The sequence below is a fragment of the Megalobrama amblycephala genome, linkage group LG16 (assembly GCF_018812025.1).
Source record: "Megalobrama amblycephala isolate DHTTF-2021 linkage group LG16, ASM1881202v1, whole genome shotgun sequence".
Lineage (NCBI taxonomy): Eukaryota > Metazoa > Chordata > Actinopteri > Cypriniformes > Xenocyprididae > Megalobrama > Megalobrama amblycephala.
In genome coordinates, this window is record NC_063059.1 from 35,059,044 (window position 1) to 35,074,974 (window position 15,931).

Sequence of the window (15,931 nt, forward strand, 5' to 3'; positions counted from 1 at the left end):
TGGATGCCAACCACCGTAAAACAGGAAAGAAGAAGAAGCGGAGTCGTGAACGCGGATTGACAACAGACCAGGAAAAGAATACAATGCTGAATAAAGTCGTAGTTTTTGTTATTTTTGGACCAAAATGTATTTTCGATGCTTCAACAAATTCTAACTGACCCACTGATGTCACATGGACTACTTTGATGATGTTTTTATTACCTTTCTGGACATGGACAGTGCACCGTACATACATTTTCAATGGAGGGACAGAAAGCTCTCGGACTAAATCTAAAATATCTTAAACTGTGTTCCGAAGATGAACGGAGGTCTTACGGGTTTGGAACGACATGAGGGTGAGTCATTAATGACATCATTTTCATTTTTGGGTGAACTAACCCTTTAAGTATTGTTGTAAATGACTGGAAACTGTGCATCAAAAATAGTTTATACCATGACACATTCCATGATATGCTACACTCTGATATCTGAAACTTTAAAATATATTTAAATTAAATTACAGATCCTAGGTTGCAACAGTTTTTTCCTCGTGCAAGTCATCCGGTATCAGTCGCTTCCATTTATTTTATCTGTACAAAAACAGCTTGTTATGCTGCTCGATATTGCATACTGGTATTTGTTATCATATTATTTGAACTTATTATTGTAATCATAAATGCACTAGTTTGTAGCGCAAATAGTTTTACCATATTCTTCTAGTTATTCACCTATAGCTGCTAATTAATTGAAAGTTTTGCACATTCACAGGAAATAGCTTACTTCCAAGTTAAAAAAATAAGGTGAAGATGATTATATAAAATAGAAAGGTCAAAGTTCCCAATTAATTAGCTAGCATTAGGTATCTCGCTAACAAAACAAAAAAGAAATGCTGAAAAATGATGTACCACAGTATTGGTAGAAAACCATCACAATACATCCACGTCACTATATGAGCCGGAAACGGTTTGTAATCTTTCTGTACCATGTGCTCAACTTATAGTAACAAGTAACTAGATGGCACAAGCAAAGATGGGAATTCTGCTTAGTATTCACAGTTATGACAGCAGACAGAAATTCTGATTAAAAAGTCTACACCGACTATTTCAGATAAGCCAAAACAAATTATGTTTGTTCGCTTTTCATGTTGGTCTGACAGACTATTCCTTTAAGTGGGCAGTTCTTGCAGAGAATATACTGCAAAGTGAACCAGGCTTAGCCAGCTAATGTGTATTTGAATATTATGGATATCCATAAAAGAGACCTGTGATAAAAGCCTCTGAGCTTCCATTTCATCTTGGGATGGGTGAAACAAACCCAGCAACAGAGCTTTGTTCAGATCTTGAAGTGAAAGGTTTCCTTTGTCAGCTCCCTTGTTGACATATTATACAAAAATAAGTGTTGCATTTTATGCCTGGTCTATAAAAACACATGCTTAGTGCCATATTAATATATTTACATGCTTTGTTATGGCTCTCATGTAACAGACTCATTACTGAGTCATATATAGTACATTTTAAATTTGGTTTTAGTCTACCTTTATCTTCTTAGCTATATGGTTAACCATACTATTTCACAAATATGTCTATTTTTCACAAAAATTACTTCAAATACTACAGCACGTTCATAGACCCCTGATTTAAATGATAACCAATGTAAGAACATTCACCAATTCCCTTCAAAAATCCCCATGAAAAGTAACAGATATGACAATCTATTAATATTGATAAAAAAAACAACATTTTTCAGTGTAACTACAGTATAATTTGCTGTAATCAGCAGCTGTTTACACTCACATACTGTAAGACAATTAAACACAACCCAATTGTTACACCAAATCATGCCAGATTATCCCCATTATTTCCCCACTTTTCATCCCTCTAAAGCATTTGTAAACAGCACAAGTCTCATGCAGATGCTGCATACACAAATACAGAGCAAATCCACACTGCAACATCAGCAGAATCCAGCAAAACAGACGGGTGAATGAGTGCTGAAGCCAACACACAACCAAGATGATGCATCAGACACAAAGCAAGAGAATAGGAACAGCTACATACTGTACAGAGAGAAATACAGAGACATAGGGAATAAGGAAGGACTCACTGCAGTGGGAGAACCCTAAAACCTGACCCATGCTCCATCAAGGCACCGCTGGGCCCATCCAGTCCGGAGTCCCCTCTCTCCTCTGCTGAATCGCTCCCTCTCTTTTCAGCTCCCTCACGCTCTGTGTTCCTCACGCACCCCTCCCTCCTTTAGTGCACTGCCGTTTCTCTTTCTCTCACCCTCCCTTCTCTTCATCGGCCCCTCCCAGCTTCACTCGCTCTCTCATTCTCTGCTGCAGCCAATAGAGGGTAGATGAAGAGACCTGACTCAGAATGCCACTCTGAGTGAGTGTTATCAGTATGAGTGCATCCATGTGTGTAGCTCATCCCTGCCATCTCAGATCAACATCCTCTTTATGTCCATCTGCTTGCATTTAACAAGGATGAACGTGTTGCAACCTTCAAATTCACCCTTAAGAGGAATTTATTTCATTTTAATTAGCACCTTTCAAGAGGAATTACTTAAGAGATTTAATATTTTAATATTAAATAAATAATATTTAAATTAATGAAATTTTAAATAATACACAATACAAGTCAAAAATAAGCTACTTTCACCTCACACACCTTAATGGTTGCAGGTTGGTGCGATGGACCATAAATCAACTTATGAAATTAAGGCTATGCAAACATGAAATGATTATTAAACATTGAAGGGGACCTATAATGCCCCTTTTCACAAGATGTAATATAAGTCTCTGAAGTCCCCAGAATGTTTCTGTGAAGTTTCAGCTCAAAATACCCCACAGATCATTTATTATAGCTTGTCAAATTTGCCCCTATTTGGGTGTGACCAACACGCCGTTTTTGTGTGTGTCCCTTTAAATGCAAATGAGCTGCTGCTCCCTGCCCGCTTTCCAAAAGAGGGCGGAGCTTTAACAGCTCGCGCTTCAGTTGCTTAACAACAACAAAGCTGGAGAATCTCACGCAGCCAAGATGAGGATTGTCAGTAACGGTGTTCAGCCTTACATTGTTCAAACAACATACATTGTCGACACTGATGGAGAGACTCAGGAAGAAGTTACAACTTTTAGAATGAAACTGGAAATTTCCGAGTGGTTAGTAATAAATTTATGTAGTTGCTGTGGAGTTGATTTAACTCATCGACAAGCATGTGCCGTCATGTTAATCTTTTGTGTAAAACTCGTATGGACGCCCACTATACATTGCCTGAAAAATCCAGCCTCACCACTGTACCAGCGGATGAGTCTGGTCGCCATTGAATCAATTCGATTTCTAGGGCGGCGCAAATCCGAGCAAACAGGAAGCGGAGTAAACCAATCAGAGAAGGGCGGATATGACGTTAGCAAAGCGACAGGAGAGTCAACAGCGAAAAGTAAATAATTAATGTGTTTTTGGTCATTTAAAACTGAATTCACGGCTGAATAGAACAAACTCTCGGGTCTCGCGTGCGCAATCTTTGTTGATATTGAAGGGACTTTCGCCACACGAGATTGACACTGTTTGCGTCACTGAAATAAACGAATCTGATTGCACGGTACGGTTTGGAGTTGACTCGAGGCGTGACGGAGGGCGGACTGACCAGACTGATATATCTTGTAGAAGATATTCTGGACTTGCCAGGCAACACTATACATAGTGTACCTGTTTGCCAAACAGAACCATACACACCAGACTAATGTTTATGATTAATGCTATCAAATGCTCTGAATGGTCTAATATGTTTTCCAAAATATCGCTCGGACAGAAATCGAGCATGCCAGGGTCAACTTGCAGGCTATCCAAGCTAACAAGACTCTAAATAGTGTTATGTGCTCGTCTGTGCAGCCAATGACAGAACAGTTAGCATGCAAACTTTTTCCATGGCGTTAGAACTGGTACGCCATTTTCGCTTGCGAAAACAAAATGGCGGCACAGTGGGTGGAAATGTGCAGATTAAGGGGCGGTAATATTATAATAAGATGCCCTATCTTTGTCACAAGGAGAGTGAAATCTGAGCAGCTCGTTTTTTCACATGCTTGCAAAGAAAGGCTTGCCAAAACAAAGTTACTGGGTTGTCCTTTTTCACATTTTCTGGGTTGGTAGATGCACCGGGGACCCGATTATAGCACTTAAACACAGAAAAAGTCAGATTTTCATCATATGTCTGTCCACTTTAAGTTATCCATTAATATTCTGCATGGAGTATAAATGCAGTAACATAGACCTTTATATCTCATGTATATGCATAAGGCCTTCAGTGTTTAAATATTAGCCTTCATTTAAAACTCTAATGTAGCTTTTGTTTGCGTCCACTGCCTTCAGCAGAGCCAAAGCCTCATGGGTTGCCGGGTACTCTAGCAAATGAGAAATGCTCATGTGGCCTATCTGCTACTGAACAGAAAATGTACATCAGCCCACACAGGTTCAGATACAGAAAAATCAATGCTTATCAAACTAAAATGAAACGCTTTTTATAACCTACTGTATTTTTTGGAGTATTTTTGTTTTATAATATTTAAATATTATTTAACAATTTTATTTTAAAACAAAATGTTAATATTTTTATTCTTTTAAGAATTATTTATTATTAGGAGTGTAACAATATATCGCAATACAAAAATCCAACAATATGTATCAGGGATAGTGACAATATGTATTGTGTATAGTTCACCCAAAATGAAAATTACTGTGAGGAAGAAAAAAAAAAAAAATCAAGTTTACAGAGTTTTAGTGTCAGTACTACATTGAACTATTATACATAATGTTGAATATAATGTGTAATAATGCAATGGGGGAATATTTGTGGGTCCTGATAATGCCAAATGTCTTATGTTACCAGTAAAAAGTAGACTATATTATTTTAAATATATCTAGTCAGTGACAGAGTGCAAACATAATAAATCTGTTTCAGCTTCAGAATCATAAATATTTTTATTCTGTTATCAGCATTGTCCTGTATATTGGGTTACCAGCACCAAGTCCAAGCCCATTCATGTAATACATGCATTTTAATCAACGGTACATTTTTTGTTAACCTTTTACTATTTCTTAGAATATAGCAATAATATTGTGTCGTGAGTTCAGTATCGTGATATGTATCGAATCATGACATGAGGGTATCGTTACTCCTCTATTTATTATGTTATAATTATTTAAAAACAGCAGTAATTTATTTTTATAATATTTAACTGTGGAGAAAAGGGCTAGTAGTCACATGGCGAAACAAAAGTCCAATTAAACAAATGTGTGTTTTCTTTAGCATTGGCTTTGCATGTTTGTTTCAAACAACAAAGTTTAAATTGTTATATTTTTGTGAATTTTAGCTTTTAAGGTGTCAAAAGCAAGACTTGAGAAGGAAGTGACAAAACTGACGATTATGTACAAAGAACATGCTTATAATGAATGGGGAACTGGTGTGTTTAAAAATCCGGAGAGGTGCTTCTGGGTAATGAAGTGTAAGGATGGACTGGGGAAACGTGACAGAAGTGGACAATGTAATGTTAGTCAAAAAAGTATATTTACACACAAAATGACTGCCAACCGCAACTTTCAGACGCCATCTTTATTTTTTGTAGCTCAACTGTCACAGAATGGAAAGCACAGGATTGTGGGATATCAAAGGCAGCAAAGGATACATTTATGCTGCCTTCAAAAAACAATCAGATGAAGTAATCTCAAGAAACAGGAAGTGAAGCTAACATTGGATTCGGACCTGCCTTGATGCCACCTTGGAATGTGTTTTCTGAAGGCAGCATTTTCAAGCTTTCAGATGCAAACACTAATACTTTTATATTGAAAGGGCCTAAAACAAGGACCTTATTTTTTACTTTAAACAGCACCTTATAAGACATAACCGACAAGTGCATTGACTAGTGCTGTCATGGGAAATCCCCTTAATTGTTAAAAGGCAAAGATATCGCTTTTCTCAGCAGACATTAAAACTGATTTTTTTATTATGAATATACAATTGACCTGAAGACTATCAGATGCAGGTAATACACTCGCTTAGTCAATCTCTACATTACTCTACATCAGTGGTTCCCAACAACATTCCTGGAGGCCCACCACACTGCACATGTCTCCTTTGTCTGACACACCAATTTTAGATCTTTGAGTCACTAATAATGAGTTGATAACCTTAATCAGGTGTGTTTGACTGAGGAGACATGCAAAATGTGCAGTGTTGGTGGGCCTCCAATGTGGTTGGGAACCACTGCTCTACATAATAAAATAAGCCGATCTTTTGTTGCTAGCTCTAATGTGGCATTTTAGAATTAGTAACGAATGCTTGGACTCAACTGTTACTATAAACTGTCAACTTGACATTTGAATCTGTGGCTGAAGGAAGTAGTTCCACACAAAAGAGGGTTTTTAAAGACAATCCGTTGTTGTTTCATATTTATTTACACACTTGTGTTGTTGAACTGTTGTATATATGCAATATCACATGAGGCCTATGGTCTAATCACAGCCTTGCTGATATAAAGCCATATCACACTCCTACTTGTGTGATATTTATAGGAAATTTCTGAAGAAGTGGATGTGCATGTTGTCTAATTGTAGTTATCCAGGTTTTAATGCCAGGGTCTTGCAATGCCCTTGCTCATTATAATCTCACTGTTTATGAATGGCTCAAGTCCAATTGTCACACACCTACGCGCCTTAAATACAGGTAATCTGCAAGCCTTCCAAGAACTAGGCTTTCCAAAGGAGGCCAGTTCCTTCTACTCATAAGGACAATTACCTTAAGAGACATTCTAACCAGCTATATAATCATTCAGACTGCCATTTTATTCTTTCAAACAAGCAGTGAAATGCAGTGTTTACTTACAGTGGATTAGGAGTGTTTGAGACAACATATGGTTGTCATGTTAGGCAATCAAAATGATATCTGGATAAACTCGTGATTTAAAAAGAAGTGCAAAAAGTTGAATGAATAAGTGAATACATTGTGTAAGAGGGCAACACCATCATACTTTGTAGATTAAAAGTAACAGGTTGTCCAGTATATGCATTTTACAACATATTCCACACGATTCAAAAACCCTCAATAAATGGACCGTGTGCCGTTAATGCTTATTTTCAATACTGCACGTGAAAATCAAACTCATCCTGCTTGGATGCTCATTATGAAACACTTGTAGTTCATCAGGTGCATCTATGGACGCAAACTAATCCAGGCGCATTACGAAGTAAGGATTACATGAGGGCGTAAAGACGACAGATGAAGGGAAAGATAGAACACTGTGGTGTCTGAGGATGAGTGAACATATATAGATTAGCCAATCAGAACTGGGCTAGAGAAAGAACACAGCTTGGTGATAAACACACCCAGACTTCATATCAGTCCAATGGATTTCATTGGGAACAACAGAGAGGAGAGAGCTATTGAACAAATGACAACACATTACAGGCATTAACACACTGTCCAGCAACTGTCCCTCCTCTTTTGGCTCAACCTCAACGAGAGGCACTGGATCGGCTTCGGAGGACCAGGAAGAGGAGTTTGAAGAACAGTAGGAGATTGAAGAGGAGGATCCGGGTAGCCATGAGAACTGCCAGGCGGGCCAGTGCCATGGAGGTGCCCTCATTCCTGCGCCAGCTGGTGAAGGAAACCGAGAAGATGGTAACCTTCTTCTTTAAGGGTGGACGACGGGACTCGGGAGCTGATGATGACTACTTTGAAAATGAGGAGGATATAGGTAGACCCTACCTAGAAAGGCCCATTTTGGAGAAAGATATGGCAGAAGGGGGTTCGAAATGGGGTATTAACTACGCCATGGCCAGTATGCAGGGCTGGCGTGCCCAGATGGAGGATGCCCACACCTGCATGCCAGAGATGACCGATGCCTTGCCAGACTGGAGCTATTTTGCCGTGTACGATGGACATGCGGGGAGAACGGTGGCTCAGTACTGCTCCAAAAACCTGCTGGATTTTATTCTCGACACAGGTACACACCGATTTTACGTAAATTATCTCTCTTTGTCTTGAGGATAAGGGATGAAATTTGAACATGTGAAGAGTTAGTGATAATGTGCTTTTCAGCACTTTCGAAATGTAAACTAGATTTTTATATTTGAAGACGATAATGTGACTGCCACCACAATATAGGAGTTTGCCTGCCGACTTTCCGGCTGTTGACTTTTATTTGCTTAGCCATCGCCAAGGTGTTCTAGATGGTTCCTAGTGTGTTCTTCAAGCAGCTGCAGATAGGTGGTTGCTTATTGGCAAAGTAAAAATAGCTGAGGTATCATTCATGTCTGTAGCTAGGATGGACATTTAATTCAAGGTAAAAATCGAGATAAATTTATTTGAGATGCAACACTGTGAAAGATATTTTGCCAACACTCGCGTGTACTTACTATAGTATTATGCATAATTACATTTTTAATTATAATTGCAACTAAACGAAACCTTAACCCCACAGTTAGTGCATGTTGTTAATTAATATTACTCATTACTTTTTGTATATTTAAATGGTAACAAAGACACCTTAAAATAAGGAAAATGAAAATGTGAAAAATCTGCCAGTGCAGTCAAGCCCAAAGTGTACTTCGTATTTTTAGTTGTACGCTAGAGTCGAATGCACAGCCTTGCAAAGTATACTTCATTTGACTCGTATGCGAACACAGGCATTCGACGCATGCACAGTTTTGAGCAATCTCTCGCCACAAGTTACGACCCATGTAAATATCTTTGTATTCTTTCATGCTAGAGTTGTACAAATGAGGGTACTTTCTAACCTTTTCACACAATCTCTTGTCTATGTAGGCCTCCATTGTCACTGTAGCTTGCATGCGTTCCGGTCTGTTCTGTTTATGCAGTTTTTCTTCGACTACCTTGTGAAGCGATGCCCCCAGTGCATGGTTGCCACCTTGTGGATAAACTAATTACTGCAAAATAAATAAATGCGCATGTGCGACCTGCGCGGTTACAAAAATCTGGCTGCACGCATTCAGTAAGTACGTACTCTTCTGATGACGAAATTCGTGTCACGCGCACTATACGCTGACCCTCGAGAATGCGTAAAAAGTGAACTATACTTTGGGCTTTAGACAAAATACACTTTTACCCTTTCTCTGAAACAAGCCTTAATATCTTACGCTGTGTTAAGAAAATATATGAGCAATCTTAATAGTGATGCTTTCATAGCTAGCACGACTACATTAGCTAACTTTGTTGATACTGGGTGAAAATCATGTTTTCTAAGAGAAATGGGACAAAAATACAAAATAGCACTTCTTATGAAGTTGTCTTCTACAGCTAGGTGTGTACTATGAGTTTTTCCAATGATATTGGATCACAAAGTAATGTAAGGTTTTACAAACGTGGCTCAAGGAGAAAAGTTCAAAGAAAGATTATAAAAAAGTATATAAATATAATAATAATAATGTTATTTTTTTCAGTTCCTATCAGCTTTCTAAGCATTAAGAATTTAATCACAACTAATATGATTCTATTGAATGATAAAATAGTGCTTAATAAAAAGTAAATATTTTTAGACAATGTTTTACACATATTTAGGTTTAGTCTATATACAATATATCAAATATTAGCTGCATTTATAGTTTTGGAAAGTGGTCCAAAAAATACAAAAATGTCTGAGGAAGTCATGTAACAAATCTTTCCGATTGTAACAAGATTTGCTCAAGTAGAGTGAAAGGCACAGGGCAGATAGAAAGACCTTGTTTTGATGTTACTGTGCTTGACCCTGTTATATGCTTGTATAATCAGGCTGTGTGAAGGTGGAAGAGGATGTAGAGCATGTCAAAGAGGGCATCAGAGATGGCTTCCTCGAGATCGACCGCCACATGCACACCCTGTCCCGTAATGAGAGCTGGGACCACAGTGGATCTACAGCAACCGCTGTTATGATCTCTCCACGAAACATCTACTTCATCAACTGCGGCGATTCACGGACCTTCCTTTGCCGTGACGGTCATGTGGTCTTCTACACCGAGGACCACAAACCCTGCAACCCACGCGAGAAAGAGCGCATCCAGAACGCCGGCGGCTCCGTCACCCTGCAGCGGATCAACGGTTCACTGGCCGTGTCCCGCGCCCTTGGCGACTTCGACTTTAAGGAGGTGGAATGGAGGGCTCAGACCGAACAGCTGGTGTCACCTGAACCAGAGGTGTACGAGCTGGAGCGAACACCAGAAGATGAGTTCCTGGTAGTGGCATGTGATGGTGTCTGGGACGCCATCGGTAACGAGGAGCTGTGTGCGTTTGTGCGCAACCGCCTGCAGGTCTGTGATGATCTGAGGGAGATCTGCGCTCAGGTCATTGACCTCTGCCTCTATAAGGTTGGTATCAGCAGTGAGAGGATCCCATTGGGTTGGCTAATGGCCAAATTTGCAAGTTTCAGTCAGATTGTCTGATGCCCTGGAGTCAGGGTGCATGGGTTTTTATTTTTAGCAAGGCACCAGGATACTAATTGAATTGGAAAAACATTTCAAACAATAGTATGCTTCATTGTTGACCACATTAGACTGCATTGAAAATAGTCACTGAAAAAGAAAGGATTTTTTTGCATCGATATTCCAAGAAGAACCTTTAACATTCATGGAACCTTTCTATTACACAAAAGGTTCTTTATAGTGAACACAAGGGTTCTTTAGATTTTTTAAAGGGATAGTTCACCCAAAAAATTAAAATTCTGTCATCCTTTACTCACCATCAAGTTAAAGAAGATATTTTGAAGAATGTCGCAACCAAACAGTTGTTGGGCCCCATTGACTTCTATAGTCTTCCATACTGTTTGGTTACCAATATTCTTCAAAATATCTTAATATCTTCTTTTGTTTTCAGCAGAAGAAAGAAATTCAGTCAGGTTTGGAACAAATTGAGGGTGAGTAAATGATGAGTGAATTTTCATTTTTGGGTGAACTATTCACTGAAAGGTTCTTTGGGGAACCAAAAATGGCTCTTCTAAAAGCTTATTTTTGAAACTTTATTTTTAAAAATAATGTTCAGTTTTATCTTGTAAGTGATGTGATTTTTTCCATATTTATTAGAATTTACATTTTTCCTGACCTAAGAACCCAGGTGAAAAAAAGTACATTTCTATAATGTACTTAAAGAGCTCTATTTTCGTGCACTAATTTTGTACTTAATATACTAAAAATTCCTCTTTAGTACTTCTTAAGATAATCTTAAGAAGTGTACTCAATAGGGGTGTAACGATACGCTCAGGTCACGATACGGTACGTATCTCGATACAGAGTTCACGATACGATACGTATCACGATATTTTGAACAAAATGAAACTGAAATTCAAACAAGATTAAAAAAACATGAACAAATTTCAATAATTTTCCTTGTTGTACATACAAGATCACATTTCAATAAAATAAATAAATATAAAATTTTAATAAAAACCTTCTGTATTCAAATTAACAATTGAATAGGGCTGTCTGTCACTGAAAAAAATGTTTAAATTTAACATGAACTTAGAATTATGAATAGGGGCCGTTCAAATATCGCGTCTAAAAACGCGTGGAAGGCGCGGCCGCACCGCTTCTCCTTCTTTCCAAAGCGCTTGCGCTCCTGTGGCGTCGGTCGTTGCTATGCAACCATGAACTGAGCTCTCCAAGAGGATCAGGATGTTTCTGCAAAGGATAAATGATTTCTAGCCCTTGCATTAGTTTTACTACGAGATATATTGATGGAGATAAGATATAAAAACCACCACGAACAGCTATGATCAGCTGTTCGGCTGAGCTTTTGATGTTTTGTTATGGAAAGGCCATAGCTGATCGGTTGATTCTTGTCACAAGACCTGAGGTGCGCTTGCGGCATTCTGAGAAGTTGAGAATTGCATGCGCGTCGCAACCGCGTTGATCCCATTATGAGCGCGCCTGCCGCCCGGCTACATTTGAAAATAATAACTGACTTGCACGCGGAAAAGACGCAATATGTGAACGGCCCCTAACTTAAAGCAAAGCATCGCAAGCGTCTTTTGCTTTTCTGTGAGCACAGCTGTTGCTGTGCACTGCGGTGTAAGAAAGCCACGACTTTTCTCACGCGACCATGCAAGAGACTGACATGAGAAACGTTTAAACCTGCTTGCAAGATTCAATGTGTGCCCGAAACACTTACTGAACTGAGAGCTGATTGAGACACACCATCTACGATAAATCGTTACACCCCTAATACTTATAGTAATTTAAAAATGTGGTAGCATTGGATCTGGACAGGAAGGATAACTCTGGGAGTTGGAAGGGGTGTGTCGCGATTCTGCCTTCTCACATCGCGATACAGGTTCGTGGACCTGCGTATCGCGATTTCGGTTTCATATCGCATATCGTTACAGCCCTAGTACTCAACTGTGCTATTTTGAGACAGCATGAAATATGAACTTAAATGTGCTTTTAATATACTATCTCTGTATTTAAAAAATGTATTTAGATACTACTTAGATACCACTATTTAGATACTAGTACATTTGAACCCATAGTGTACTACAAGTGGTAACTAAATATATTTTTTATATAAAATATATGAGAATCACTGCATCAATATGCTTTTATTTTAGCCATTAGCCAGTGAGTATCTCTGATGAGACCATCAAGAAGTCTGATGTTAATCAAAAATACTGTCACCTTCTACAACTTTTAAAGAGTTTAGGACTGCTTTGTTATTTTAAATGATTACAGGCACTTGGGTTATGTAATATTATAACGATATGCCGCATGTTGAGGCGTGGAAGCTTACAGAGTGCATAATAGAATCAGCTTGACCTGTTCTATGGAGATACTGTTCTTTAAATAGAATGATTACAAGGAAGACAAGAAGAGAGCGAGAGGGGATTACGAGTGACTCAGACTTCAGGTTAAGGGATATTCTGGTTTACAAACCAACTACTCAATCAGGTCAAGAGGTCCTTTGGTTTATTACTAACATTAGTTGTCTGTGAACATCATATATATATATATATATATATATATATATATGTGTGTGTGTTATATATATATATATATATATATATATATATATATATATATATATATATATATATATGTGTGTGTGTGTTATATATATATATATATATATATATACACATACATACACACACACACACTAATATCATTATATTATATTATATTATATTATATTGATTTTAAATTCTTAATGTCTTCACATCTTACAGGGAAGTTTAGACAACATCAGCATTATCATCATCTGTTTCGATGGCGCCCCCAAGGTGACACCAGAGGCACTGCAACGTGAGGCTGAGTTAGAGCAGCTCATTGAGCAAAAAGTGGAAGGTAATTTGAACAATTCTTTCAATATAAAAGGTTTTACACTATATAAATATGATTCAATTATAACACAAATTAGATTAGATGAGATAGCCAAACCTTTTTACATAAAACTATATTTTCTTTCACATTGCCTAGAGATCATTCAAGTGATCAGATCTAAAGATGGGGAACCTGACCTGCTCTATGTGATGAAATTCCTGACATCTGAAAATATTCCCGGCCTCCCACCAGGTGGAGGAATCTCATGCAAGTGAGTAATACTGGACAGTAATATATATATATTACGATACACTGCAGAAATGATTTTCAAATCAAATCAAGTTCAAATTTAGTTTTTGCTTAAAATAAGACATCTGCAAATGGGACCAGAAAATGGAGTTGTTTTCCCTTTGAATTAAATGTATTTTTCTGACCCTATTTGCAGATGTTTGTTCTTGTTTAAGCACAAACTTTGTCATTTTTGCTTCTGATTTAAGAATGTTTAGATATTTTAATAGAAAACAAGTCCAAAAATGCTAAGACAGATGCATGTTTGTGTGAGTTTGTGTATGTCTCAATCTCTGTTTTGTTGTCTTTTTTTCTATATTGCAGGAGAGATTGCATAATTGCTGCATATCAGAAATATGCAGCAGCCTTTAGACCTCTTGAGCCAATGGTATGTGTTTGAAATTCATACATATATGTTTAAGCCATACTGAATAAACTATTAATTCCCCAACATTTTATTTGATATGATTTGAAGTTACATGGTAAATGTTCATCAATAAAACTGCTCATAAAAATACTCTTTCTTCATTTAAGGATATTGGGGGTTCTGATGACTCCACCTAGTGGCCGTTACCCAGAAGACGGAATCAAGCCTTGAATCTCTGTAGATGTAATAATTGGTGTGAGGATGATATTTGTGTGCCACCTGCTTTACAGAGGTCAAATTGTTTAGCCAAACTGTTCCTTTTTTAAATCAATGTTGTGTATTGTACACATGGAAACAGAAACAGGAGATGTATTTATCAAATACTTTCATAAAAGTGGCTTTTGCACCATTTTCACAACTATTGGTGGCAGTACCTGATTTTTGGCGTGTTCGCACCGCAGGAACTGGGAACAATTTTAGGTCTTGGAACGCCTTTTGGGGGGACTGAATTAGCTCCTACTTCAGAGTAGGGTCTAATCCAGCATAATAGGAAATACCACTGATTGGCCGAATACCATACGATGCCATACGAAACACCGGCACTCGCTATTTTTAAAAAACAGCCTGTAAACACACAGTTTACATATACTTACTCCACGAGCTATCTACATGAATGGGGAAAACAGCGATAGATGGACCGACACAACTTTACGCTACACAGTTGTTGACGTTGTTGAATGCTGCACTTAAAGGTGCCCAAGAAAGCTTTTTCACAAGATGTAATATAAGTCTAAGGTGTCCCCTGAATGTGTCTGTGAAGTTTCAGCTCAAAATACCCCATAGATTTTTTTAAATACATTTTTTTAACTGCCTATTTTGGGGCATCATTAACTATGCACTGATTTTTTCAGCGTGCCGCCCCTTTAATTCGCGTGCTCCCTGCCACACGAGCTCTCGATTATATTACATTTACAAAGTTCACACAGCTAATATAACCCTCAAATGGATCTTTACAAGATGTTCGTCATGCATGCTTCGAATTATGTGAGTAAAGTATTTATTTTGATGTTTATATTTGATTCTCTATGAGTTTGAGGCTGTGCTCCGTGGCTAACGGCTAATGCTACACTGTTGGAGAGATTTATAAAGAATGAAGTTGTGTTTATGAATTATACAGACTGCAAGTGTTTAAAAATGAAAATAGCAACGGCTCTCTTGTCTCCGCGAATACAGTAAGAAACGATGGTAACTTTAACCACATTTAACAGTACATTAGCAACATGCTAACGAAACATTTAGAAAGACAATTTACAAATATCACTAAAAATATCATGATATCATGGATCATGTCAGTTATTATTGCTCCATCTGCCATTTTCGCTGTTGTTCTTGCTTACCTAGTCTGTTGATTCACCTGTGCAGATCCAGACGTTAATACTGGCTGCTCTTGTCTAATGCCTTTCATAATGTTGGGAACATGGGCTGGCATATGCAAATATTGGGGGCGTACACCCCGACTGTTACGTAACAGTCGGTGTTATGTTGAGATCCGCGTGTTTTCCGGAAGTCTTTTAAACAAATGAGATTTACATAAGAAAGAGAAAGCAATGGAGTTTGAAACTCAATGTATGTCTTTTCCATGTACTGAACTCTTGTTATTCAACTATGCTGAGGTAAATTCAAATTTTGAATCTAGGGCACCTTTAAATGATGTCGCTGTCGGACGGCTTACGTCACTTCAGAGTTCCTACTGGCGGTGCAAATGCAACCATGAAAATGGCCCTATAGGGGAAAATAACTACCCGGTGCGAAAGCCTCTAAGGCCCCGTTTACACTAGTGCATTTTCAATTTAAAACCACGTTTTAAAATGAAAACGATCCTTGTCTACACAGCGTTTCAGAAACGATCTCCATCTAAAGTACACGACTGAAAATGCATGTCACATGACCGTTCATGCACACTGGGCATTCACGTACAAGTGTAAACAGTTGTACAGCCTCTTGC

The 15,931-nt window shown here is 38.1% G+C and overlaps 2 protein-coding genes across 3 annotated transcripts in view; one reads left to right on the top strand and one right to left on the bottom strand.

Annotated features, from left to right (window-relative positions):
- The window catches only part of rtn2a (reticulon 2a), a 39,912-nt gene that overhangs the window by 21,336 nt on the left and 2,645 nt on the right, over positions 1–15,931 (bottom strand). The window contains exon 1 of one of the 2 annotated variants that reach the window (XM_048161128.1): positions 2,083–2,228. The exons of the other annotated variant lie outside the window; for it this stretch is intronic. Coding sequence (XP_048017085.1) covers positions 2,083–2,113 — 31 coding nt within the window. The 5' untranslated portion in view covers positions 2,114–2,228. Of the gene's footprint in view, positions 1–2,082; positions 2,229–15,931 lie in introns of those variants that run through there. 2 annotated transcript variants of the gene reach the window in all.
- ppm1na (protein phosphatase, Mg2+/Mn2+ dependent, 1Na (putative)) lies at positions 7,241–14,757 on the top strand. The gene is made up of 6 exons (XM_048161132.1): positions 7,241–7,975; positions 9,760–10,331; positions 13,178–13,295; positions 13,428–13,542; positions 13,884–13,947; positions 14,094–14,757. Exons 1-6 carry the CDS (start codon positions 7,573–7,575, stop codon positions 14,121–14,123), a joined length of 1,302 nt encoding a protein of 433 aa, XP_048017089.1. The 5' UTR covers positions 7,241–7,572; the 3' UTR covers positions 14,124–14,757.

Coding starts and splice junctions, on each gene's coding strand:
- ppm1na (XM_048161132.1), top strand. CDS start 7,573: ATGAGAACTGCCAGGCGGGCCAGTGCCATGGAGGTGCCCTCATTCCTG. Junction 13,296..13,427: donor CATTGAGCAAAAAGTGGAAG/GTAATTTGAACA, acceptor CACATTGCCTAG/AGATCATTCAAGTGATCAGA. Junction 13,948..14,093: donor TTAGACCTCTTGAGCCAATG/GTATGTGTTTGA, acceptor TCTTCATTTAAG/GATATTGGGGGTTCTGATGA.